Source organism: Melanerpes formicivorus, unplaced genomic scaffold, assembly GCF_026170545.1.
Source record: "Melanerpes formicivorus ecotype bairdi unplaced genomic scaffold, bMelFor1.0.p_v2 SCAF_45, whole genome shotgun sequence".
Lineage (NCBI taxonomy): Eukaryota > Metazoa > Chordata > Aves > Piciformes > Picidae > Melanerpes > Melanerpes formicivorus.
In genome coordinates, this window is record NW_027142397.1 from 4,119,930 (window position 1) to 4,146,789 (window position 26,860).

General features: G+C 53.9%; 3 protein-coding genes across 4 annotated transcripts in view; 2 read left to right on the forward strand and 1 right to left on the reverse strand.

The window, feature by feature from the left end:
- Positions 1–474: 474 nt before the first annotated feature.
- On the forward strand, positions 475–5,693 carry TEKT2 (tektin 2). 2 transcript variants are annotated; one of them, XM_068158928.1, is made up of 9 exons: positions 475–655; positions 1,600–1,725; positions 2,360–2,565; positions 2,866–3,009; positions 3,525–3,639; positions 4,007–4,114; positions 4,529–4,672; positions 4,903–4,982; positions 5,313–5,693. In XM_068158928.1, exons 1-9 carry the CDS (start codon positions 500–502, stop codon positions 5,515–5,517), a joined length of 1,284 nt encoding a protein of 427 aa, XP_068015029.1. In that variant the 5' UTR covers positions 475–499; the 3' UTR covers positions 5,518–5,693. The 2 variants fall into 2 exon arrangements, with proteins under 2 accessions (XP_068015029.1, XP_068015030.1); XM_068158929.1 differs by lacking the exon at positions 4,007–4,114.
- Positions 5,694–6,040: 347 nt separating this feature from the next.
- Positions 6,041–11,853, forward strand: ADPRS (ADP-ribosylserine hydrolase). Its single transcript, XM_068159345.1, has 6 exons — positions 6,041–6,279; positions 7,953–8,049; positions 8,842–9,049; positions 9,159–9,343; positions 9,424–9,524; positions 9,974–11,853. The coding sequence occupies exons 1-6, from the start codon at positions 6,054–6,056 to the stop codon at positions 10,288–10,290; spliced, it is 1,134 nt and encodes a 377-aa protein (XP_068015446.1). The 5' UTR covers positions 6,041–6,053; the 3' UTR covers positions 10,291–11,853.
- Positions 11,854–14,043: 2,190 nt separating this feature from the next.
- Positions 14,044–26,860, reverse strand: part of COL8A2 (collagen type VIII alpha 2 chain) — a 33,424-nt gene continuing 20,607 nt past the window's right edge. Inside the window, exons 2-3 of the mRNA XM_068159346.1 lie at positions 24,552–24,725; positions 14,044–19,389 (exon numbers count right to left, since the gene is read on the reverse strand). Coding sequence (XP_068015447.1) covers positions 17,468–19,389; positions 24,552–24,708 — 2,079 coding nt within the window. The 5' untranslated portion in view covers positions 24,709–24,725 and the 3' untranslated portion in view covers positions 14,044–17,467. The remainder of the gene's footprint in view (positions 19,390–24,551; positions 24,726–26,860) is intronic.

The window sequence follows — 26,860 nt, forward strand, 5'->3', positions numbered from 1 at the left end:
TGACTGTTGCACTCCGGTGACCTGCACCTCTGATCCTCTTGTGTGGTCCCTGCAATTCTTGTCGGGATGGGGTAGCCCTGGATGGCTGCAAACCACACTGCTGCTGCAAAGCCTTCGAGTCCCCTGGGGCGGTAGCCCTGGGCCGAGCCTGTGCAGCTGTAACACAAGGAGAAGCAGTTGTGCAATCAGCCATTTTGTCCAAGCTCTATAAATGCCATGTGGGAGATGGTGCAGTGAGCAGCTCCTTGTCTCTGCAGGTAGTTCCCCAGGGAGAGGCAGGTGGAGAGGGTTTTCCTCCTTGCCCAGGGGCGGAGGGAGGCTCCAATCCCTTGTGCTTCCCTGGTTGTGTGGACACGTGTGTCTGCCTTGGGCGAGATGCCAGCCTGGAGCTTGCTGCTGCTTTTCTCCTGAACAACTTTCCAGCTTGTGGGTGCACCTCCATTTCTGGGGTATTTCCATGGATAAACAGAAGAACTTTCTGTTGCCTGTTTTCAGCGAGATGGCCACTCTGAGCGTGAAGCCAGGGCAGCGCTACTCCGTGCCAGACTGGCACACCAACTCCCATCTCATCTCGGCCGATGCTGAGCGCCAGCGCTCTGCTTCCCACCAAGTCCGGCAGGAAGCCCGAGCCCTCCGCAACGAAACCAACAGCCAGGTGGGTCTGCTGCCTGCTCCTGGGGGCTGAGGGTCAAGAGGCTTTTTACAAGGGGCTTGTAGTGATAGGACAGAAGGGAGGAAGAAAGATTTAGACTGGGTATTAGGAAGAAGTTCTTTACAGTGAGGGTGGTGAGATGCTGGAACAGGCTGCCCAGGGAAGTCCTGGATGCCCTTTCCCTGGAGGTGTTCAAGGACAGGTTGGATGAGGCCTTGAGCAACATCACAGTATCACAGTATCACTTAGGTTGGAAAGGACCTCGAAGATCATCGAGTCCAACCTATCAACACAGACCCCATGACTAGACCATGGCACCAAGTGCCACGTCCAATCTCCCCTTGAACGCCTCCAGGGTCGATGACTCAACCACCTCCCTGGGCAGCACATTCCAATGAAGAATGACTGACTCAGTGAAGAACTTCCTCCTCACCTCGAGTCTAAACCTCCCCTGGCGCAGCTTGAGACTGTGTCCCCTTGTTCTGGTGCTGGTTGCCTGGGAGAAGAGGCCAACCCCTTCCTGGCTACAACCACCCTTCAGGTAGTTGTAGAGGGCAATGAGGTCACCCCTGAGCCTCCTCCAGGCTAATGGAGCTAGGGAGCGGTGTCCCTAACCATCAAAGGGGTTGGAACTGGACAATCTTTGAGGTCTTTTCTAACCCAGACCACTCTATAAATCTAGGAAGATGAGGGAGTAGAAGATGACTTCTAAAGAACCTTCTGTGTACATTTCCATCCCATAAACCCATGTGCAGCCATGCAGGTGTGCTGTTACAAAATCCTGGGGGTGTGATTTTTGCATCCATTGTGACTTGTGTTCTGTGTGTGCTTGCTGTTGGCATGGGGAGGGGGTGGGGGGGTGTCAGTCCTGAAAACAGGGAAAGGCTTCAGCAAGGTTCAAAACTGCAGTTTAAAAGAGAGTGATGATGTTTCTCCTCTAATTCCAGACGAAATGGGATGAGCATGACAACCAAACCCGGCTGGCTGATCGTATCAGCAGCGTGAACAGATGGAAGGAGAAGCTGGACAAATGCCTCGCAGACATAGATGCGGAAATCGATGCCTTAGCCAAAGTATGTTGGGAAGACAGATGGCTGGAAATCAACTTAGGCTCTCCACATGGCATGCTAAATAATAGAGGCTTGTCTTCCACGATGGGCAAGTCCGTATGGAGTTCAGAGGGGCTTAGCACAGGTATTCTGAGATCTGTACCTGATGAAATGCTTTCCTGGAAAGCCAAGTGTTGTGTTCTGCGCTGTGTCAGGCTGTTGGATGGAGCTGTGCCTTGCACCCTTGTGCTGGGGGTGGTTTTTGTGGTTGGTCTGGGGTTTTTTTTTAAAGCTCTAAAGGATAATGAGAAACCTGTTACCACCATCATTCAAAACTGTTTGGTTTTAAATAGGTTTGTTTGAAATGTTTAATTTTTAATAGCAGAGGGACATCTCTCTGATTCTTCCAGCACTAAACCCAGAGGCTGCTTGCTGCTCCTGCAGTCATAAGTCCCCAGCAAGGTGTGACTCCCAATGCAAAGAGCAGATGGAAAGGACTGATGTGTTTGGCTCTTACACTTTTCATTTCACACTTGCCAAAAGGTTTCAGAACTGGGCAGCTTGAGGCCCTGCTAACAAGGGGCTCAAGTGGGTTCTCCTTTCTTTCTTCCTTCCCCTAAAGGAGACCCCACACACACACACTGGTTGCTTCTTCCAGGTGAAGGAGGCAGCAGAACGTGCCCTGCAGGCAAAGAACTTGTCTTTGGATGTGTCCATCGAGTGCCTGACGCTCCGGGAGAGTCGCCGCGCTGTCGATGTGGTGAGAGACCCTGTGGAGGAGGAGCTGCACAAGGAGGTGAGGATGATCAACAAAGCCAAGAGAGAGCTGCAGGAGAAAGTGACCGAAGCCTTCCAACAGCTCTGGTGAGGAGAACGACACAGCTTAGGGCTGGATTCTTGGCCCAAATGGTTCCATGTCCCTCGCTGGAACCTTGGGTCATGAATTGGTGTCCTGGAGGTGCCAAAGGTCCCAGGCCCTGATCCCTCATGAGCCATGGCCTCAGAGGGAGGAGTCAGGCAGGTGGGGATGCAGGTGTGCTGCTGCACCAGCTCAGGTCCAGGTCACTGTGAGGGCAGGAGCTCATCACTTGCTTTAACAAGGACTGGAAGCTGTGAGCTGTGTCCTCTGCCTACTCCTGCTGACTCCAACCCTGCTCTCCACAGCCACTTGCAGGAGGCTCGCCAGCGGCTGAGCTGTGACCACCGGCACAAGACGGAAGCCCTGGAAATCGACCGTATCTGCTTGTCCCTCAACGTGAACTCTCCCAACATCTCCTTCAAAGTCAACCCAACACGGATCCCGGGCGGGTAAGGAAGGAACCTGCCTTTATGTGGCCAAATCCATGCCAGTGCCACATCCTGGCTTGATGGGTGCAGTGTGGGAGAAAGAGCTCAGAGCAGGAGAGTTGGCTCCTGGGATTTGTCATGGCTCTTGAGTTGTGAAGCTGCAGGTTTTGGGGAGTTAAGTTGTCCCCACAAAAAGAGAAGTCAGCTGCCCTGCCTGCCTTGTGCCTGGCTGAAGGTGGCACTCAGGAAGCTGTGTGGTATCAGCCTTTGCAGAGCTCATGGAGAAGTTGCTGCACGTTTTCACTTGCTTGGCATTTCCTAGCATGGTTTGGCCCTGTCCCCACTGTGAGCAGATGTTGGGCCACAGGGTAGCCATCCGCAGCTGGTGTGGTGAGGAGATCAGACAGGATGTGACCTCTCCAATTCCCCAGTCGTTCTCTGCTGCACAAAACCTTCTTGGCCTGCAGCAGGTGGCTCCTTTTGAACCATCTTACAAACACTCAGGTTTATTTTCTCAACTGCTGGTTTGTTCACAGGACAATTACGCTCCAGGAGTGGGAACAGTACAGCCGAGACAACAAGGAGCACGCCGAGGCAGAAATGAAAGCCTCCAGACAGCTCCGAGAGGCAGCGGTGCTGACCATTGCCCAGGTGAACCAGCCCCCTGGCTGGCAACTTGTGCAGTGTGGGAGGATGGGCTGGCACATGCTGTGCCAGGGCAAGGGGGGCTTGGAAAAAAGCAACATGTGGCCCATGAGCCTCTCTAAGAGTAGCTGCCCCCCAGGTTTAAAAGAGGAGCTTGGTTGTGCTGTGGAGCTTGCAGCCATCTCAGCAGCCTGGCAGACACGTCCCTGTCCGTCGTCCCCTGCCTTTTGCTCAGGGGAATGTGACACCAGCACACATGTGATGGCTGCCAGAACCCAGCTGGGTTTGCTCTGAGGCTCGTCCCAACCTCCCAGGCAAGAGCTGGGAGGGAAGCACCTTCCAGAAGTGTGAGTGGAGCCTGCTCTCTCTGCAGACAAACAATGAGCTGGAGGCTCAGCGTGTGGCCACTGAGTTTGCCTTTCGCAAGAGGATTAGAGACATGGAGAGAGCCTACGATGAGCTGAAGTGGCAGGAGCAGAATGTAAATGTTGCTTCTCTGATGATCAACTACAGCCTTGGGTGGGAATTGAATCCAGAAGGCTCTTTGTCCTGTGGAAGGCTCCTTGGCCTGAGCGTGCTTCCCACAGGAGAGCTGTAAAGTGGCACATATATGATCCCCACAGCATGCTTCCTCCCTCTGCCATCAGAGGTGCTGCTCTGGTGTTCCTCCAGCAGTGCCAGGCTTGGGCCTTTGCATTTTACTCCTGGTCTCAACCACTGTTGGCTCTAAGCCAGCAGCATCACATGAAATGCCCAGTCTGTGAGCAGAGAGGTTCAGTACTCAGAAACCCACCAGACCTCATTAAAAGCTCATTGCAGCCTCCACAGATACCCTAGGGGCTGTTTCCCAGGCTGAGTCCCTGGCTGTCCCTCCTGTACGTGTCTTCATCCTTAGACCCTTGAGGAAATTGCGGAGCTGGAGGAGGACATCCGGCGCTTGGAGGAAGATCTGCGGCGCAAAGCACAAGATCTGAAAGTGGCACACACCCGCCTGGAGACCCGCACCTACCGTCCTGAGGAGGAGCTCTGCAGGGACCAGGTGCCAGCATGCTCCTGCCAGGAGGGACTGGGGGGCACCAGCTGTGGTGGGGGCTTGTGTGGATCTGAAACGTGTGGATGCATTCTGGAAAAGACCCGCAGAGGGGCTGAGAATGGATCCTCAAAGAGAGGAAATAAATGTCAGAGCTGGGCTAGAAGGGGAACAAGAGAGCTGTGGCCTTTCTAAACCAGGCCAAGTAACTGTGTCACCTTCTCCTTCCCACTTCACAGGCCCAGTATGGGCTGACAGATGAGGTCCACCAGCTGGAGGCGACCATCCGTGCCCTCAAGCAGAAGCTGGCAGAGTCACAGTAAGTCTCTCTAAATGTTCCAGTCCCCTCAGCCTCCTTGTAGCCTCTGCTGGACTCTCTCAAATAGTTTTGAACTGTGGAGCCCAGAGCTGGACACAGTAGTCCATGTGTGGCCTCACCAGGGCAGAGTAGAGAAGGAGAACCTCCCTTGACCTGCTGGTGACACTTCTGAATGCACTCCAAGAGGCCATTGGCCTTCTAGGCCACAAGGACACATTGCTGGCTCATGGGCAACTTCTTGTCCAACAAGACTCTCAGGTCCTTCTCCACGGAGCTGCTTCCCTGCAAGTCAACCTCTCACCTTGTCCTCTCACTTCTGCTTGTTCCCAGGGAGGCCTTGGATGCTCTTTACAGACAGCTTTACCGCATTCAGACCGATCTTGGCTGCAAAGCCAATTCCTTAGCGCTGGACAACAAGTGCATGGACAGCCGCAGAAAACTTGTGGTTCCTGCTGAGAAATTTGTGCCAGAGGTTGACACTTTCAACCGAACCACGAACCGTGAGCTGAAGAACAAGCAGCTGGAGGTGGCTTAACGTGCTGGGGGAGTGTTGTGCAACGAGGAGAAAGCAACCAAGTGACTCAGTTCCGTAGCGAGCAGCGCGGACATCTGTGTCCTGTTAGCATCATACCATTCTCCTCTGAGTTTATATAACTGTCTGCCCCCTTCTATGATATTTATATCCTCTTGCACTCCCTAAAAAATAAAGAATTTATGCCCCAAGAAAATCATCCAAAGGCAATTAGGAAGCATTTTGCGTGTGTGGGGTGGTGGTGATTGAATCCATTTGAGTGCTTTAAGTCCTTTACAAACGCAAGGGCCAGCGCTCTGAAAAGACTCTTTGTCATGGTGGCGACAAGCTCGATCTGCTTTGTGGGTGAACCGACTCAAATTTGTTCGATTAATCTCAGATTTGGGTTGGAATTTGGGAGAGTTTGGGGTTTTTTTTTCCCATGCTCACATTTCAGCCGCTCTCCTCCAGGCCGCCAGGGGGCGGTGTCCGCAGCGGCGCGGTGGCGCTGTCGCCAACGCCGCCCCCTGGCGGCCCGGAGGAGAGCGGCGCGGAGCAAAATGGCGGCGGCCGCGGGGTCGCCCTCTGGTACTGGGCGAGCAGCGGCGAGACCTCGGCCTGCGCTCGCCCGGTTCCGGGGCTGTTTGGCCGGAGCCTTGTTGGGTGACTGTCTGGGTGCCGTCTTTGAGGACAAGAGCGTGGTGAAACTCCCTGATCTGCTGCGCTTCCTCCAAGGCCTGGAATCGGCGCCGGAGGAGGGGGAACCGGCCGGCAGCGCCCGCAGAGGTGGGCGGAAAACCTCCTGGGGTCGGACCTTGCCCTGTAGCCTCCAGGTCGGGCCTGGCTCTTAACACCCCAAGACAGGGCTTTAGAGTGCTTCCACCCGCGCATCGTGGCACCGAGGCGAGGGTGCCCCCGGTCCTGCTCCTCGCCTCAGCGTGAGGCATCTCCCGTGGCACACCCAGCCCTGCCCTGGGGGGCCTGGGGCACCCAGCCCTGCCCTGCGGGGCCTGGCACACCCAGCCCTGCCCTGGGGGGCCTGGGGCACCTAGCCCTGCCCTGGATGTGCTCCTGTGCTGCAGGGTTTGGGACACCCAGCCCTGCTCTGGGATATTCTGTGCTGTAGGGTTTGGGACACCCAGCCCTGCTCTGGGATGTGCCCCTGTGCTGTAGGGTTTGCCTCCCCTGCCCCCGGGTGAGAATGACCTTGCTGAAGCAGTGCCCAGCGTCTGGCTCTCCCAGGGTGGTTCCTGCTTCCTCTGCACATGGCTGATGTGGAGGGAGCTGGGGTTTGCTGTGCTCAGCCTGTGCTGCTCCTGGCCCGAGTGAAGCTGTGTGTTGTGCTGGGAACGGGGCAGTGTCAGCAAGGAATAGATGTACTAGAAATAGAGTAAGGGAAGCATGTAAATGGTTATTTAACTGTTTGCAAGCGAGGATGGATTCATGTTGGGGTTCTGAGCTGTGCAGCAAGCCCTGTAAAGCCTTCCAGTAGCAGCTGATGGCCTTTGGTGCTGTCACAGTCTCTGTTTTCTCTGTTTGTCAGTGTATGCAATAAACTTCTTGAGGCAGAGACTTGCCTTGCTTGTCCGTGTGCACCTCTGGATGTCAGGCACTTTCTTGTGGCTCTTATAGATCTTGACATTCATTCTGCCTTGTTCTTGCTGTGGGTGCATTTCTCTTCCTCTGTGTCTTCTAACTCTGATGACTGCAGCCAGTGATGAGCTCAAAGTGCTGGGGAACTTCTGGTCAAAGCTGGTGAGGGGTTTGGAGCACAGCCCTATGAGGAGAGGTTGAGTGAGCTGGGGTTGCTTAGCCTGGAGAAGAGGAGGCTGAGAAGAGACCTTATTGCTCTCTACAACTACCTAAAGGGAGGTTGTAGCCAGGTGGGGGCTGGTCTCTTCTCCCAGGCAACCAGCAGCAGAACAAGAAGTCACAGTCTCAAACTGCACCAGGGGAGGTTTAGGCTGGATGTGATGAAGAAATTCTTCACAGACAGGGAGATTGGCCATTGGGATGTGCTGCCCAGGGAGGTGGTAGAGTCATCATCACTGGAGGTGTTTAAGAAGAGACTGGAGGAGGCACTTGGTGCCATGGTTTAGTTGATCAGATGGTGTTGGGTGATAGGTTGGACTTGATGATCTGACCTGGTTAATTCTATTCTGTTTTATTCTGTTCTATTCTACTCTATTCTGTTCTCTTCTACTCTGTTCTGTTCTGTTCTGTTCTGTTCTGTTCTGTTCTGTTCTGTTCTATTCTATTCTATTCTATTCTATTCTATTCTATTCTGTTCTGTTCTGTTCTGTTCTGTTCTGTTCTGTTCTGTTCTGTTCTGTTCTATTCTTACTTCAGCTGTACAGCTAATGAGGCCTTGGAGAGTAGGGAAGTGCTGAGAGTGGAGAAGGACAGGAGAAGAGTTTGTCCCTGGATGGTCACATTGTGTTCTGGCCTTCTCCTTTCAGAAACACTTTCATACACGGACGACACAGCCATGAGCAGGTCGGTGGTGCAGTCCCTGCTAGCCAAGAAGGAGTTTGATGAAGTTGATATGGCCAAGAGGTAAGGGCTGAAGCCAGCTGCAGGGCAGGGTGCTGATGGCTCCTTATGGAGACAAAAACTTCCTAAAGATGAAGCAATCCATGTAAATTTCTGTGGAAGGGGCTACAGCAAAGTCACTCTTAGTATGTGGAGAAAAATAATGAGAAAGGTGCAGGCAAATGCTGTCATTTCTTGTGTGTTCTGCACTGTCCTGTAAGCTTCAGTGTGGGTTCAGAGTCTGCTTTGGACTGAAGCAGGATGGGACCTTCTGGACTGCATCCCTGTGTGGCTGTTCACCCCTGTGGAAGATAATGCTTAAGGCGTTTCAGAAGCCTTTCCTTCCATGTTTATTTGTTGCTATTTATGTTTGTTCTTCCCTTAATTCAGTTAGTGAATGTTGGTGAGGTCAGCTTGGGTTTGTTTATGATCCATTTCCCTTTTGAATCCAGAGCCCTGGTAGCATTTGGTTCCACTTAAGACAGAGCATTTATTTGTTTAGACAATTCTTCCATTGGACTCGAACAAAAGACTTTCTTTGTGGTTGTGACCCACGGAAACGTTTCCAGTTCTGCTTCTATTTCAAGGCAGAGCTGAGAAGGAAACAAGTGGGTTGTGAGAGGTGATGTTTATCCACCCTCTCCTTCTTTCACACCAGTGTTTGGGAATCAGATTCGGTCCCCACAGAGCTGACTCACTTGACCCCTGACTGTCGCTGGATTGCCCACATGTTGCTAATTCACTTTGGGTGGCTTGACACAACCTCAGTTACACATCCCCTTATTCCCTGTGTTTTTTCTCTCCTGCCTGTGCCAGGTTTGCTGAGGAGTACAAGAAGGAGCCCAACAGGGGCTATGGGATGGCTGTTGTCAACGTCTTCAAGAAGCTCCTGAGCCCCAAGTGCAGCGATGTGTTTGAACCAGCGAGAGCCCAGTTCAATGGGAAGGGCTCCTATGGCAATGGGGCTGCCATGAGGGTGGCAGGCATCTCACTTGTGTACCCTGACATCCAGGATGTGAAGAAGGTACCATCCTTGGCTCCATGGGGCACCTGGGCTCCTCAGTCCCTGCTGTCAGGCAGGTCCCACTGTGGTGTCTCAGGGGGGTTTCCTAACCACGTGTTCCCATCCCCAGTTTGCGAAGCTGAGCGCCGAGTTAACCCACGCCAACTCCCTGGGCTACAATGGGGCCATCCTGCAGGCCCTGGCTGTGCACCTGGCTCTGCAGGGAGAGCTCAGCAAGGAGACCTTCCTGGAGCAGCTCATTAACCACATGGAAGATGTGGAGGCAGATGATAAGTCTCTTACTGATGCTCGAGCGTAAGTGGCTGTGAGGAGCTGTGTCCAGTTTGCTCTCCCCCTTCCCATTCTCTCTTCCTCAGTGTGCTCTTTGTTTCCAGGCTGGGATTTGAGGATTTACCATTTTCAAGGCGTCTAAAGAAGATAAAGGAATTCTTGGAGCTCAGCAGTGTTCCCAGAGCAGATGTATTGTCTGAATTAGGTGAGCACCTTTCTTACTGCAAGGATTAGGAGGGAGCTGGGAGCAGGACTGACTCAGCCAGCCTGCCCCTGATCACCCCTTCAGCTTCTGCTGCCTCTCAGCATGGAAAGTGCTGGAAAGGCTGCCTGTGCCCACCAGTCAGCTGTGCTGAGTCCAGTGATTCCCTTTCTGTAGTGGTGGGGGGAGGAAGCCTCTTTTGCTAGGAAAAGCTTGCCACGAGTAATGATTGCTAGCATTCAGAAACCTCTTGTCTTAACGGCTGCTGTGTTGGAGGGGAACAGGCAGATGTGTGTTGCCAGTCTGCTGGTGGAGCTGGCAGCTGTCTCCTGGGTGAGTGGCACTGGGGAACTAGAGGGAGGTCTCACTGATGCTGGTGTTGAAGGTTGCTGGGCAGTTGGGAACCTGCAGTTGGGTCCTGCAGCACTGAAAGTGTTTGGTTTTGTCAACAGGCAACGGCATTGCTGCCCTGCGCTCGGTCCCCACTGCCATTTACTCCTTCTTGCGCTGCATGGAGGCTGACCCTGATATTCCTGATCACTACAGCAACCTCCAGAGGACCATCACCTACTGCATCTCTCTGGGTGGAGACACAGACACCATTGCTACCATGGCAGGAGCCATCGCTGGGGCTTATTATGGGGAGGAGCAGATCCCCCCAACCTGGGAGCAGAGCTGTGAAGCCTTTCAAGAGACACAGAAGATAGCACAGAGCCTGCATGAGCTGTACTGCCAGAAGCTCTCAGCCCATGGGCAGCCTGGGCTCTGAGGGTGAAGCAGGAGCCTCTGCAACTTCTTACTGTTTTCCTCTACTCCTCATGCTGTGGCCTTTGAGTTGTTAGTGACCTGTCTTGCAGTGGCTCTGCTGGGCTTAGCAAAACCCAGCAGACCTTCAGCTGAGGATTATGGGTGGGAAGTGATCATGGAGGCACATCCCTGCAGAGCCTGAGGGTGTCCTGCATGGTGGCATGGGATGTGGGGTGAGGATGCTGAGGGTGAACCTTCTGGGAGAGTCACTTCTGTAGAGGCAGAACAGAAAGTGCTGGAGATTGGAGAAAGGGACTCCTGAGCATTCCTGGGCATTGTCAGTGGCACTGGGGAAATGTCCATGGTGACAATCCCAGCTGGCTCATGGTTGCTGCTGGAAGAGCTTGGAACTGGGCCCTGTTCCTTTGGTGTCCTTTGCTCTGTGATTCACCTAGCAACCCCCCTGACTACATTCCGTGCTCCCTTACATAGCTTTCACCTTGCTGCAGCTTCTCTTGCTTTCCTCTGTGCCTAACTCTGCCTCTTTCATGCTGTCCTACCCAATGAGATTGCTGTTCAAAAAAGGCACTTGAAGCCATGGTTTAGCTAATCATGAAGTGTTGGGTGACAGGTTGGACTTGATGATCTCTGAGGTCTTTTCCAGCCTTATTGATTCTATGATTCTGTGTTCAAATCTGTTAGGCAAGGCCCCTGGTTCTGCTGCAGCCAGGGACAAAAATTCCTTCAGCAGCAAGCAGGAGTTACTTCTTGCAGCCTTAAAGCTCTGTCCTTGGTAAGAGTAAGGGGGAGAACTGGGGGAGAATTAATCAGAGTTGAAAAGAATTTGTGCATTTGAAGCTGGTGGCACTTGTGGCCAAGAATGTTTTAGCACTGCTGTGTTGTTCCACTAGTTGCCAGTGTCAGACCTTTTCCCAGTGATCACAAAGGGAGTCACAGCTCAGTCTGAAAAGGGAAAAAGCCTTTTAATGGCTGAAAGCAAAAAGGAAGGCAGGAGGTGACCCTGTGGAAATGTTCACAGATCTGAATGTGAGGATGTTCTCTACAGCCTGGTGTTTCTGCCACTGCAGGAAGGGGCTCAAGCAGAACTCACTCCCTGTGGTGTCACAGCACTGAGGGTGTCAGCTCCATACCCACATGGGAAACCTGGCTCCATGGCTCCTTCCAGTTTTCCCTGTTGTCTGCTTCCATCAAGTGCCAGGCTTCTGTGTGATCCTTGAATGGGTTTTCCTTGTACAGATGAATTCTTGTGTCCTGGGAACATGTGGAATTTTGGTCTGTTGTATGTTTAAGTGTTGTGCTGCAGATCTGGGATGTAAAATGTCAGGGTTTTCGTGTTTCTCTGCCAGAGATATGAGCATCCTCACTGAATTAGGTAAAAGAAGATACTTTCCTTTGAAAGCAGCTTTATCATTTGGAATGTTTGGAACTCACCAAGAGCAGAAGAGCTCTGTTTGAAAAATACAGCTCCTTTGGGGTCAGAATGGAAATGTGTCCTGAAACATAGAGCTCTGACTTCCTGGGAAAGAAATAAAATCACTTGGTTGTCTTTGTTAATTAGCCTCTGCTCCTGTCTTTTCATTCAACTCAAGTTGTGCTTCCACACTAAAGGACAAGATGAGTTGTATGAAAATCTCTGGACTCTTCCTCCCCACCCTGTTCTTCACTCTAAGGCTCAACCTGGAACCACTTCTTGGAATCCTTCAGTAGATAGCAGAATGGAAATTACTTGGTACATCCTGCACGTAGCTGAGTCTTGAGCTTCACTTGGGGTAAGTTCTAGCACTGGAAATCTGCCCTAAAAATGATGTTTAGGTGCCCACTCCTGCCTGTGAGCATCTGGGGAAGCTAAAGCTGGAGCAGAGGTTCTTATTAGCAGTGTGAGTTGCTGCAGAGGCTGATTTCCTTTGCAGGCTGTTTGCTGTGTGTGGAAGCAGCTCAGCTTCTGGAGAGCAGCCTGTGATGATCCTGCAGAGACCATGGAAGGTGCTGGGTGCTCCATGACTCCCAGCTGGAGCATGACTGCTTCTTCATGGGGTCTATGGTAGCCTGGCTTCTCTGGAAGTGGTGTTCCTCTAACAAGGAACAGCTTCTCTTCCAGGTAAGGAACTGGGTTAAAAAACATATTTTCTTCTCTTTGTTATATGTACTTCTGGCCTTTGGAAGTGATTTGCCTACAGGTGATTTGCCATTTCTTCTGTGTGCTGCTGAGCTGACCACTCAGGGTGTGGAGGTTGGCTGTAGACAGAGTTGTGGAATGTAGCAAAAAAGTGTCATGAGGGGAAAAAAAAAGGAAAGGGGAAAGGGGATCCCAAACACTTGGACTTCAGTTCCTCAAATAATTGCCAGTTTAGAAGGGTCTGGATTTCATCCTTTTAAAAAATGAGCTCCTGGAGAGAGGAATCTTTTCCTTAATCACAAGAAACCTGCAGTTCACAGAATGCACTGGATTGGAAGGGATTCTCAAAGAGCATCTTGTCCAACCCCCCTGCAGTCAGCAGGAACACCTCCAGCTACAGCAGGCTGCCCAGGGCCACACCAGATCTGACCTTGAATGTCTCCAGGGCCAGGGCCTCAACCACACCTCTGGGCAACCTGTGAAATATTTCCTCACCCTCATTGTGCAGAACTTCCTCCTGATGTCCAACCTAAATCTCCCCTGCTCCAGTTTCAAACCATTGCTTCTCACCTAAGAGAATAGAATAGAATAGAATAGAATAGAATAGAATAGAATAGAATAGAATAGAATAGAATAGAATAGAATAGAATAGAATAGAATAGAATAGAATAGACCAGACCAGGTTGGAAGAGACCTTCAAGATCATCACGTCCAACCTACCATCCAACACCACCTAATCAACTAACCCATGGCACCAAGCACCCTGTCAAGTCTCCTCCCGAACACCTCCAGTGATGGTGACTCCACCACCTCCCCAGGCAGCCCATTCCAATGGGCAATCACTCTCTCTATGTAAAACTTCCTCCTGATCTCCAGCCTGAACCTCCCCTGGTGCAGCCTGAGACTGTGTCCTCTTGTTCTGGTGCTGGCTGCCTGGGAGAAGAGACCAACCTCTGCCTATCTACAACCCCCCTTCAGGTAGTTGTAGACAGCAATAAGGTCACCCCTGAGTCTCCTCTTCTCCAGGCTAAGCAGCCCCAGCTCTCTCAGCCTCTCCTCACAGGGCTTGTGTTCCAAACTCCTCACCAACTTTGTTGCTCTTCTCTGGACTCATTCCAGCAAGTCAACCTCCTTCCTAAACTGAGGGGCCCAGAACTGGACACAGGACTCGAGGGGTGGCCTAACCAGTGCAGTATACAGGGGCAGAATGACCTCCCTGCTCCTGCTGGCCACACTGTTCTTTATGCAGGCCAGGATGCCATTGGCCCTCCTGGCCGCCTGGGCACACTGCAGGCTCTTGTTCAGCCTACCATCAACCAGCACCCCCAGGTCCCTCTCTGCCTGGCCGCTCTCCAGCCACTCTGACCCCAGCCCGTAGCACTGCATGGGGTTGTTGTGGCGGATGCGCAGAACCTGGCACTTGGATGTGTTCAATCTCATGCCGTTGGATTCTGCCCATTTCATCACCCTCATTGTGCAGAACTTCCTCCTGATGTCCAACCTAAATCTCCCCTGCTCCAGTTTTCAATCCATTGCTCCTCACCTAGGAGCATTCAGTAGCAAGCAGAGCTGCTGGATTTGGGGGTGGGGTCTTTGTGAGTGGTCTCAGCAGCAGGACAAAGGCACAGCAGAGCCACCTGTTATACAATGGGTTTTATTGATGTTTCGTCAATACAATCAAGTACTGCAGTTTTAGTTCTGAAGAGAAGGCCAAGTTCTGATCACCAAAAAAAAAAACCAAAACCAAACCAAAAGAGTGCATTTTTAAACCAACTTTTACTATGAAAGACAGTGCATGTAATAAGTATTTACAAAACTAAAACCCTCTATATGCTAGGTTAGAAGTGAAGATACTAGAGGCAAATTTAACAAAAATAGTAAGGATTTTGTATATTTAAAAAAAAAACAAACCAAAATGCACATTGTAAATGCAGTTTTCAATCATTAAAAATAGAACTTCATCCAACCCAACCTTTTAGTTAGTTAGTTAGTTAGTTTTATTTACTTATTAGGATTGAATCCCACATTCCCACGCGCTCACACACACGACAGAAAATGACCCTTTGTCTGCTGGCAAATGTCACCTACTCAGTACTCCGTGAAAAACAACAACAACAACAACAAACAACAAACAAACAACAAAACATAAAACCCCAGCCCTCAAACCCTCATCCTTGACAGTGTCTGGTTCAGGGAACAGCCTCCCTTCATCCTGTGCATCGTTTCTTACCGTCGGTGGTGGTTTTTTTTGCTCTTAGCCTAACTCTATGTGCGTGTAAAATAGTTTTTGCCTTTTAGACTGCTGTGTAAATGTCAGGGGTTAACATAGCTGCAGAAGGTTGGTTATGGCTCCTGCTCTGCACGTGAGGGGAAGGTGAAGTTGCAAACCAGTATCTACAGCACCCAACGAGCTGTCCTCTCGCTGCGGTGAGAGTGCTTTTGTCGTCGCTTTCTGCCAGCTAGAAGAAGAAGTTTGGAATAAAACAGAAAACAACAAAAAAAAACAAACCCCAAAGAGAACAAAAAGAGATGGAGGTTAGGACACAGTATAAATAAGTTGCTTTGCTGAGTGACAGGATGAAGTTTCCAGCCCGGAGCGTGGCCCGGCAGCTCCTGGCCCTGCTGCAGGTAGTGTGGATGCACTGCTGGCGCTCCAGCGGTGGGAGCCAGACCCGCCGCTCGCCAGGGCCTTGCGTGGCACCACCTCGAGCTCGTTGCTGTTCTCCACAGGAAAGACACTTCAATAAAGGAGACACAGGCCCCATCCTAGCACCCTCCTCCCAAGCCTGGGCTTGTTCAAGAAACGTGTGGACATGGCACTTGGGTTTAATGGCCGCGGTGGTGTTGGGTTGGTGGTTGGGCTTGATGATCTTAGAGGGCTTTGCCAACCAAATCAGTTCTCTGATTCTGTGATCTCGGCTTCCACTTTCAACTTTAGGGATTCTTTGTATGGCTCCTGCTGGGAAACAACCTGATCAAAACCTGATTGGCCCCAACAATCCCCTGCCTTCAGGAGTTCAAAACATCCAGTGGGATCGGACCCTGGGGTAGCCTTTCAGCTGGAGAAGGTTTCATCAGGATGTGAAACCTGCAGCTTGGTGTGGTGAATATCCCAGGGATGGGGGCCGGGCCAGCCCAGCCCCGGTGGGGCAGCAGCTGAAGCCCTGACCTTCCAGCTGTACATTTCCTTCTTGTGTTTAGCTCCAGGGATAGGTGAGTTTTTCAAAGGAAGCCCGGGATGGCAAGAGGCGGAAACACAGAACAGGCTTACAGAGGAAAACAAACAAACAAACAAAACAGGAACAGAAAAAGAAAAGTCTTTTAAATATCTTGTACAGTCTCATCTGGAGAACAATCCCAAGTCCCATTCTTGCTACATTTCTTTGGCCGTAGAACAGGCTTTAGGACAATTTCAGGGTAATGACTGCTCAGCTGGTGACCAAATTGTTGCTGTTTTCTCAGGGATGTGCCTTTGTGAAGGGACAGGCAGCGCGTGGATTGACTTCAGCAGCCTGCTACCGGCCTGGGATGAGCAGAATCGCTGTTCTGTGAGTGCAAGTGGTGATGGATGTACTACTGTGAGAATATCTGCAAAGCAGGAGGCTTCGGTTGCTCCCTTTGGCACAGGACAGAGCAGCCGCTGGTCAGTGCCTGTCCAAACCTCTCCCAGAACCTTGTAGCTCATGCTCAGGTTGGTGACAGCTCAAGCATGAAGTGAGACAAAGTGGTAACCACAGACAAAGGTGGTGGTTTTGTTTAGCCAGGTCACAGACTGGCACCGGGGACGGTGCACTTTGACAGGGACATATTGCACTAAGACTCGTCAGTGACATCGTTAAGTAGCTAATAGCACCCTTGGGAAATGACGGAATGGGAAGGTAGAAGGAACACTTCTCTTTTTTTCTTAATCAAAAGGTCCCCAGAGGAAGGGGGGACACCAATGCAGAGGTTTACACATCCCAAATGAGTGAGACAGTAGAAGTAAGTTGTCCATAAGTGGCACTTCCAAGGAAGCCTAACCAATCCTTCTGTCAAACCAGGCTAGGAGCACCGTGAGCTGGGCTTGAGGTGTCCTCCTTGGGCGGTCACGGAGCAGGATGCTCAGGAGGCCAAGCGAGTCTCTGGGCTGCAGGGAAACAGGACAGAACTAGCCCTTGGACTTGCCAGGAGGTGAATGAAGCCAAGAGAGGATTCATGTTCATCAGGGGTCCCAGCTGTCCTCAGCAGCTTTGGACTAGGTCATCTGTCATCCTCCCAGACACCAGCGCCTGGGCGGGTTTGTTCCCAAAGGTGCTGGGGGTGAGGGTTAAAAAGAATATTTACTTCTTACAAGAAGGTGCTTATGCAAAGTGTTCCATGTTTGATGGTTTTAAATCCAACCAGAGTGAATCCAGAGTGAATCAGGGAGACTGCTTCAAATCAGTCTGGAGAAACAGCCATCAGTGAGACTGGAACTTGGGTGTCTGATGGCTTAGGAAGGAGATGTCTCAATCCCTCCTGGATCTCCGCTGCCGGACAGGTTTGTGTGAAGTGCCTAGGAGCCCCGTGCTGGTTAGCAAATCCACCATCCGTGACAACAGCTGCTGTTGATTTGACTCGTGCTCAACATGGGGAAACCAGGGCGCTTGGTTACAGACCAGGAGGGCCTGCTCTTCCAGGTGACCCTCTCTGGATCCCAGAGCAAGTTCGCTGCAGAGCCAGATCTTTGCCATCCCAAGCTCATTCCTGTGTTTGACATACAGTCACTAGGGTAAAACTGATCCCAAACAGGCTTTGCTGAGGGAGTCGCTCTCCTCCCTCCCCAACAAGAGAAAGAAAGAAAGAAAGAAAGAGAAGAAGTCTCCTTTCTTGATTGCCCTCAACTCCTGGATCAAACAGCCTGAAGCAAGGTCCCACGACAACGGCTTGCGCGTTCTTCCCAGTGATTTTTCTCTGTTTCCATTAAGTTTAAAAAAACACCTTTTTTTTTATCAAAACCAAAACAATCAAAAAAAAAAAAAAAACCAAAAAAAAAGACAGTTTATGGCTAAAGTGGGTGAGAAGGAAACGAACCCAACAGCTGTTATGTGGGGCAAAGCAGGAACCCCGAGAAGGAGGAGTGGATGTATTCCGTGGAGTACAACCCGTTGGCCTGGTCCGAGGGCATTTGTACCCAGACTTGGTCGTTCTCCTTGAGTTCAAGCACGGCACTGCCCGAGGCCTGGTCCAGGTAGCCCTTTTTGTACTCGTCGTAGGTGTAGGTGGCAGGCACGTTGTTCTTGTAGAGCGCCACCCAGACGTTGGTCCCTTTGACGTGCACGTGGTAGGCGAAGTAGTAGATGCCAGAGATGGGGCAGGTGAAGATGCCGGTGACTGGGTTGTAGCCGTTGTGGCCGTTGTACAAAGTCCGGTCGAACTTGACCGGCATGCCCGAGGCGGGGAAGGGGGAGGTGAGGATGGCGGTGAAGGCCGGCGCGATGCGGGCGGAGATCTCCCCGCGGCCGTACTGCGGCTTCCCCGGCTTGCCGTTGCCCAGCACGGCGCCTTCCACGCCTCCGTCCGGCAGGTGCAGCCCCGCGATGCCCGTCTCGTCCAGCACCCCGGGTGCTCCTGGCGGCCCGGGCGGCCCTGGTGGGCCTGGTGGCCCATTCAGCCCTGGTGTTCCCGGCATTCCCGGTGGGCCAATGGGTCCAGCCATGCCAGGCTCACCGGTTTTCCCCTCACCGGGAACTCCGGGGAGCCCGGGCTCCCCTTTCATCCCTGGTATCCCCTGAGGCCCCATGGGACCTGCAGGTCCTTGCAAGCCTGGGATGCCAGAGGGGCCCCTCAGTCCTGGCTGCCCCGGGATCCCGCCATCCCCTTTTGGCCCGGGGCCACCCGTTAACCCTGGCACCCCGGGGAGGCCAATGAAGCCTGGTTCTCCCTTGGGGCCTGCTGGGCCAGGAGGTCCCAGCGAGCCAGGCAGGCCCCTTTCTCCTGGCACCCCTGGCTTTCCCGCAAAGCCGTTTGGTCCCTGGTCACCACGTATCCCTGGCATTCCCGGAGGCCCACTTGGCCCCACATCCCCTTTGGTTCCAGGCAGCCCATGCTTGCCTGGCAGCCCCATGGACCCTGGTGGGCCTGGTGGCCCAATGATGCCAGCAGGGCCTGGCTCACCTGGCTCCCCATCGACACCAGGTTCCCCCTTATCGCCAATGGCTCCTTGTGCCCCCGGCTGCCCGCGGTCTCCTTTGAGGCCAGGCAAGCCTGGCTTCCCGTAGCCTGTTGGACCTGGCAAACCAGGGAGGCCACGGATCCCGGGCTCTCCCTTTGGTCCTATGGGGCCCTGTATCCCTGGCACTCCCGCAGCGCCTGGCACACCAATCCCATCAATGCCTGGGGGCCCCCGTGGCCCCATGGGGCCAGGCTCCCCACTGATGCCAGGCCCACCTGGAGGCCCAATGTCACCCTTCTCCCCTGGTGCTCCTGGCAAGCCGTTGAGGCCAGGTTTGCCAACGCCGATGGGCCCTGGTGGCCCTGCAGGGCCAGGAGGGCCCCCATTCCCCCGGGGCCCCGGTAACCCTGGCTTCCCCACACCATTCTCACCCTTCATCCCTCGCTCTCCACGAGGCCCTGGCTCTCCCTTCGGGCCAGGCTCTCCCCGAAACCCAGGCAAGCCAGGGCCACCCTGGGGTCCCGGCTTCCCATTGACTGAGATGCCAGCTGGTCCTGGCAGCCCTGGGGGGCCAGGCAGTCCTCTTGGTCCTTGCTCTCCTCGCATGCCAGGCTCACCCTTGGCTCCAGGCATCCCTTTCATACCCGCCTTGCCAGGGAGCCCTGGGATGCCAGGTTTCCCAATGCCCGAGAAGCCAGGGGGCCCAGCAGGGCCAGGCTGGCCGTGCATCCCTGGCTTCCCTGTGCCTGGCTTTCCTGGATAGCCAGGGGGCCCGGGGGGTCCACGTGGGCCAGGCTTCCCTGGGGGTCCTGGCTCCCCTTTGAGGTCCATCGGCAGCAGCGGTGGCATGTCTGTGGAGAGAGGAGACAGAGAGCTTTACTGGGGCCAGTGGTGGGTGGAGGAGTGCCTGGTGGTGACACCCTCAGGGCATTACAGCCCGAGGCTTCAGTGCTGCCTGGGTCTGTACTTGCTTGGGTTCCCTTCTCCAGACATGGCATTACTTAGACATGGCCATTGTGGCTTCCAGGGCCATCACATCAGCCCGATTGTCCTGAGGCAAGACCTTGGCCAGAGTCCAGGGTACTAATCCAAGTCTCACTCCATCCCTCCCTCCACAGAGGGTATCAACATGACCAGCAATTGCTGTTGGCTCTGGCAGGATAGTTTGGTGATGATCTGCTGGGGTTCTTTTTAGGAGATAGGTTCAAACCTCCCTCCCTTTGCCTCACTTCCCAGTGGCCTCGAAAGCACCCTGGGATTCAGTCACTCCTGCCTGGGCTCAGCTGGTGACAGAGCAAGCCAAGAGTGAGCATAATGCCTCCTCTCCATCCCTCGAGTCCAGGCCCTCGGGAGGCCTTTAATCCTTTTGGATTAAAAAGAAAACTCTTGGGCATGTACTTGAGAGACCAAAGAGGTGCTTGGTGTATGGGTTAAGACATGCCCGCGGTGCTCTCTGGCTCAGCTCCTGTGTCCAACAAGGCAGAGAAAAAACTCACCAAGAAGAAAATAAAAAGTGCTGAGGGTGGAGGAAAAGCCAATAGCTGGGAGGGAAATGCAGCCTCTGCTGTGTCCAAATGAGTCAGCCCAGCTGGGAATAGGCTGCAACCACTTGACACTGAAAGAATTTATTGAGATCTTTTGCAAACGGATATAAGAAAGAAACTAATGGGCTGAGAGGCTACAAAAGCTGAGGAGAGCCAGGACATGCCCCAGCTCAGTCCTTAAAGCACAGACCTGAGTGTAAGTCACTCCTTGAGGCCAGCCCAGGCAGGGTGCTGCTGCTCATGGGACACCAGGAATGGGTGAGAAAGAATAAAAATCTGACCTACTCTTTTTATTTTGCAAAGCTTGAAATGAAGGAAGTAGCTGGCAGGAGCGTGGCCGAGGGATTAGGATGGCAAAGGAAAAGCCAGAGGAAAGGGCTTCAACATGGCGTGGACGTGGCACTTTGGGACGTGGTTGAATGGCCATGGTGGTCTTAGGTTGAAGGTTGGACTTGATGATCTGGGAGGTCCTTCCCAACCAAGACAATTCTGTGATTCTGTGATTCTATCCTGGGCAAATTGTAACTAAGTCTGCCTAAGGTGGATTGTTCCCATTGGGAGCAAAGAGGTCTGTATGGGCAAGCTCCCATGATGAGGATGGATCCTGTCTGAGATGGGAGCAGAAGTGCAGGCTGTGTGCCCCAGTATGGCCCTGAGGAGGAAGTGGAGGGGGGTGGGGGGGTGTCCATGAGGTCTGGCAGCCTGGCCCCCAGCTTGGGCAGCATCCCTAGTGCCAGGATCTGCCAACACCGAGATTTTCTCGGTCAATGGGAAAAGATTAGGAGAGATTTGAGACACGTGAAAGGCATAACTGTGGCAGCCTTCCCGGAGCATCAGAGGTGGCTTTGCCTCTCCTCAGCACAGCAGTTTAGCTCTGGCCATTTCCAAGCCCAGGACCTGCTTGTTTTCCTTTGGTAATGGAAACATTTTCAGAGCTTATCTGTCTCTCAGATCCTGGCCCACATCCTCAGCTCCAGCAGAGGTCACTTGGCTGTCTTGGTTAAGGAAATACTTGTCTGTCATGACACTGCCACTGGATTTCTGCAAACCTCCTGCTCCTCACCCCCAGAAAATGGTGTTGTGGGAAAGGCAGAGAGGGAGATGTGCTGTGTTTCACTGAAAGCAGATTTCTGGGGTTTCAGTTCTGGAAAAGAACTTCTCAGAAAATGATTTCAATGTGTTTCCCTCTCCTCCTTCTCTTAGCTTTTGGGGTTTTTTTTCCTTTCCTTGCAGCGGTTTGAAAAGAATAAGTTTTCTAGGTCATTTTGCATGGAATCAGAACAAGGATCTACAGCTGAGCCCAGGGAGGAAGGGAAGAGCACACACAGGCTCTCACACAAGGCAGGAGGAGAAGCGCCAGGCGGGAGCTGCCAACTTGCAGGCGGCCAGAAAAGCAGACGGGAAAACCAAACCGGGGACGCTAGCGGAGAGAAACTGGGACACTGCAGCCCCGGCGGTGTCCGATTTCAAAAGCCCATGTCTGACCACAGACGCATGTCTCGGAGCTCTGCATTTCACAGCAGCAGCATGGGGTTCTGAGTTCCCCTCGAAGCCTGAACAAAGCTGCCATGAATGCTAATGCAGGGAGCCAGCTGGGGCAGCAGGAAGGGGAAGGAGCAGGCGAGGTCCCTGCGAGCTCTTGCCCGGCCACCGCAGAGCTTCTCATCCTCTGAGGAGCACAGGTGTGGCCAGGTGGACCCTGCAGTCACTCTGGAGCTGTGTTCATCCCAGTAAGGTCCCCAGCATGCCTGGAGCAGTGAGCCATCAGCACAGACTGGCCTACAAAGGAATAATCCAGCAGGATGGGAAGTGGTTCCCAGCCACAAGCAGCCAGCAGTGGGTCTGGCCAGTGCGGTTGGATGACACTGCAGGAAGGAGACATTGGCTGCTCCATGGCAGAGCCCAGCCCAGCTCCTTCCAGCACTGCTGCCAAACCTTGTCTCGTGAGAACGAGTTTCACAGGCTCCCAGGGACACTACATGGGACCAGTGCTGCTGCATCTCCTCCCATCTTCCATGGCAGAAGGAAGGGCTCAGAGCAGCACCCAGCCACAGCCCTGACAGATGGAGCTGCCATGCACAGGGATGGCAGCGAGATGGCAAGAACCATGGAAGTGACAAGTTTTCCCCATTAAGAGCAACTAAGGGACTGGAGGCTTCTTAGCTACACGCAGTGAGCAGCAGCCCCTCAAGGAGCACAGGACTGAGTTCTCAAAAGCAGCAGGATTTGTGGGGCACTGGCTCTGGGAGCACTGGGCAACAGCAGCAGCCCAGATGCTGCCCAGCACCTGCCTGCTCCCACCTCCTGGGCAGCGCAGCCCTGCAGGCAGAGGCTGGGCCTTGCCCAGGCATAGAGAGGGGGAAAATGCTCTTTTACCCCTGCAGCTCAGGCTGCCCTAGGCTGAACCCTCTGTTCTGTCACTGTAGGTGGTGGACTGCACTGCTCGCTGGGCACAAACCCCTACCTGAAGCACCGTTTGTGCCTTAAGGGTTCCCAGAGCCTTACTGGCCTCCCTGGGGCCTGGCCAGCACCCAGAGGTGGTTTTACCTGCTGCAAGCTGTACAGTCCTGAGCTTAACCCAGCCAAAATAAACCTAACTGTGCAAACTGCTGCTTCAATGCTTTCAGCCTTCATCAGCATCCCCTGTCCAGAGAGGCCTCCATGCTCCTGAGGAGTGTATTTTTGGCCCTGAGGAAACCAGCCCTGTCTCTCACGAGATGGTACCCACTGCCCAGGGCCTGGCTTGGCCCTGCAGGTGGGGGTCCCAGCCCTGAGGCCAGGCTGGGGCAGCCCATGGGGGGCCCAGCACAGGGGTAACCCACGGGGGCACGGCACAGCCCTGTGCCGTCACAGCAAGTCAGCTGAGCTCCCCGAGCAGGGCAGGAGGCCAGCAGGGATTTTCCTTGCCAAATCAGAGGTTAAGCAGAGATAGGAGCTCAGTGGGATCCAGGAGGCACCGGCTTCCCCAGCTGCACCAGCTCAGGCTGCAGCTGCCCCCCTGCCCATGCCGCTGTGCCCGCATCCCCCTGCCCACCTCTCTTCCAGGGCTTTTAGGAGAGTTGTATGCAGGAGACCCTCCAGCTCTGCCCTGCCTCAGGGTATGCCCTGTGTGACCTTGGCAAAGCTCACACCCAAATTGCACCTTGCTCGAGGCAGCCTGACACGCTCTCTCTGCTACACTGCATAGAGGCCTCACAAGCTGTAGAAGAAGAAAGGGGAGGAAAAAAAAGAAGGAAAAGCAGCAGGGAGATACTTGAATCCAGTCCCACCAGCAGCTGAAACGTTCCTGTACTACACTGGAAGGTTTTGTCTCTGGCTGGGGTTCAGGGAGCAGCTTTACAACAGCTGGGAAGGGGGCAGGGAAGGGGGGGCTCGATGCATGCTGCTGCTCCAGGTTTTGCTGTGTTTTCTGACACATGTGCTGGGCTGAACTCCTGATAAGCTATTCAAGCCAGCAGTAAATCAGCCACTGCAGCCCAGCCCTCCCCAGTTTCTCCTGCCAGAGCCAACACTTAGCTCCCAGGAGGGTCCAGGGCTGTGCGATCCCAGGGGGAGGGCTCCCGTGGCTCTTCCCAAGGACCAGGCAGCGCCGCAGCTGTCCGGGTACCTGGAACCCCAGCACTGCCGAACCCCAGCACTGCCCCACCCCTCGGTGTTCGGGGAAGAACGTTGGGGACTCTGTGTTTGGTATCAAGGACAGGACTCAGATCCTTCCCGTCATCCCCTCCCAAGCTGTAGATGCTTTAACGAGCATCATGTACACCTCGGGGATGCCCTGATGAGCCCAAGACCTGCCAGATTTGGTGGGAAGTGATTTCACACGTGTGGAGTTTCTGGTCGCTGCTCTCCGAGGGAGGAAATGTCTCTCCCCTGCTCTCCCCTGGCTAGGCTGGTCTCAGCTCCGGCCCTGGCCCTCTTTCCTTTCCCAGCTGGTGCAAAACGCAGACGGGGAAACCGGAATAGGTGGAGGAGTGGAAAAAGCCTCGCAGGGACAGCTCAGGTTTAACGGCAGCGAGAGGGAGAGACAGCAAGCGCCGGGGCTGAGCCTCAAAGGTACCAGCAGACATGCAGGAAGGGAGGAGGAGGAGGAGGAAAGCAAAGGGCTCACGGGGCCCCTTTGTGCACCAGCTCCCAGACTGAGCACCCAAACGTGCTCGCCCAGCACAAGCAAAGGTTTCTGCCTCTCTGCTGAGCCTCTCTCTGTGCCTGTCCCTGTGCTGGGTTAAGGAGACCTAAACAGTCCCTTCATGCTTGGCCAAAGACACTTTGGGCATCAGGACCCCTGGCCATGACAGGCTGCTCCCTGGGGGCACCAATTCTATGAGTAAAGGGTTGAGGAGTGCCTGATGGCTGTGGGGTGCTGCAGCCCCTTCCCCAGGATGCCGCTCTCCCTTCCCACCGTGCTGGCAGGTCCCAGCAGCCCCAGCCACCTGTGTGTCCCTCTCCACCACATCGAGCGCATCTCTTACCCAGGTACTGCCCTTTGCCTTCACGGAAGGGGGGTCCCAGGGGTCCCTTCACCATGGGCTGCATGTACTTTACTTGGGCGTAACCTGCTGCGCCGCCTCCCGCCGCCGAGCGAAGGCCAAGCACCACCACCAGCAGCACCGCAGCGTCCGGCAGCATCCTGCTCCCCACTGCTCCTGTGGACAAAGCGGCAGTGAGAGCGGACACCCACAACCCCCATCCCCACCCTCCATCCTGTGAGGATCAGCTGGGAACCTGGGGAGTAGGGCTGCGGTGAGTTTGCCTTTTTGCAGAGCAGCAGTGCCCTGGGCACGTTCCCCTTCCCACTGCACGCTGGTTGGGAGGTGCACGATGAGTGTGTGGTTTGTGAGCAATAACTAAGGACGGGCACCCAGCAAAGCCTTTCAGAGGCTTCCCTGGCACCTGCTTGCCTGGGGTTATGCCCAGGCAAACATATTTCCAACATACATAAGTAGGGGGTAAAAGGAAGGATGCAAACCACAGCTGCTGAGCCCAGCAGTGCTGTCACATCTCTCAGGCAGGGGCTCCTCCAACCAAAGCTGTGTCCGTGCTGGTCATGGTTTTATGAGCAGCTCAGGCTGATACAGCTGACCTCTGCCTGCACAGGGAGCAGGTGGGTGGGTGCTGCATCTCCCAAATGGGTGCTGGCCCCAAGCTATGACGGTGAAGCCCAAGACTTGCTGCGTCCATGGCTCAGCTGCGTCCCTTTGCGGGCAGCAACGGGAGCTCACTCGGAAGGTGAAGGATGGGAGCCCTTGGCCAGGAAAGCCTAGGGGAGGCAGGCTTGGGAGCAGCAGCTTCTGCCTTAAGTGTCTGTTTATTTAAAAGAAATGCTCTCTATAAATAAACTTCTCCTCCAGCAGCTTGCTCGGCGCCAGCTCCACGCGCGGAGCTGCAAACAGATTGATTCGCGCAGGGCATTTATTTTCGGAAGCTTAACCAGCACGTGATGGCAAAGAGCTTTGCTGAGTTTCCCTCCTCCTCACAATAATTGACCCGTGGGGGTTATTAACGAGAGCTGAGCCCCTCGAGCAGGGGCAGGGCTGCTGAGGGCCAGGATTTGGTCGGAATTTCCTGAATCGCTTTTGCTGAAGCAGCATTGAAGACAGGGAAGAAAAAAATGAAGCTGCAACCTAGGGAAAAAGCAACACACGCCCCCCCCCCCCCCCCAAAAACCACCCACACCCAAATAAACCAAACCCCCCCAAACCCAACAAATTAAATCAAAATTAAAGCAAATTAAATGGAGGGAGGAGGAGGCCTGGCTTGCGATTGTTCCTGATGGTGTAAATGCTCAGCAGGTTGTTCGAGGTCTCCAAGGACCTCTGCTCTGCCTGGGAAACACCCAGAGAGATGAGCCCCTTGTGCTTCCCATGCCGTGCTCAGGGCTGGAGGGGACAGGGCCAGCTCTGCCACTGGTGGCACGGTGGAGCTAGGAGCCTGGGAAGATGCAGGTGGCCACAGCAGATGCTGGGAGAGGAGCTCAGCTCTGCCCGCATCCCACCGGAGCCAGTGGGACTGGTGCTGTGCCAAACCCACCGTGGCACCCACCAGGGAGGGCAGGGCCAGGCTGCAGCTGGGGTGGGACAGCCAGGGACACGCGTGACAGCCACCGTCGGCCTCCTTGGCGGCGAGGAGAGGGCCTCGCCGGCCTCATTGTTTGTCTGTCTTCAGGGTCGAGAAGAGGAACGCTTATTTTCATGGAGCATTATTTTACAAGGATTTGTTTAAGGGAAAAAGAATCCCATGTTAAGGGATTGCAGCTGTGAAAATACAGTTTCTGCTAAATAAAAGAGGAGAACAAACCCCTGAATCAGCTATTTATTTGTTTTCCTTACCTGGGATGACCCCTGTGCCTCCACCTCTAACTCCCTCCCTTCCCAGCTCTTTCTTCTCCCACCTGGGCTTTAGTCACCCCTGCTCCTCCCTGGCTGGGCTGTTTCCATGGGCAGCTGCTCATGGCTCTGCCAAGCTCACGTCACAAGAGCAGCACCCTGGGGTGGCTCAGCCCCTCGCTGCTGGGTGCTGTGGAGCGTCCCCCTTTCCCCCTGTCCTTCTGCGAGACCCCAGCCCTTGGAGAAGCACAGCACCAGAGGGACACTGGAGCCAGAGGAAAGGGAGGGGGAGGATAAGGTGATCCAGGTGCTTTGGCTCTGGCCATGGACGAGGAATGGAGTCCCCTTGCTCCACGCCAACATGACCAGTTGTAACTTGGCATTACCACACACGGGCTCAGCTCCTGACCAGACAGGTCATTCCACCTGCCCTCGCTCCCCCAAGATACTGGGGG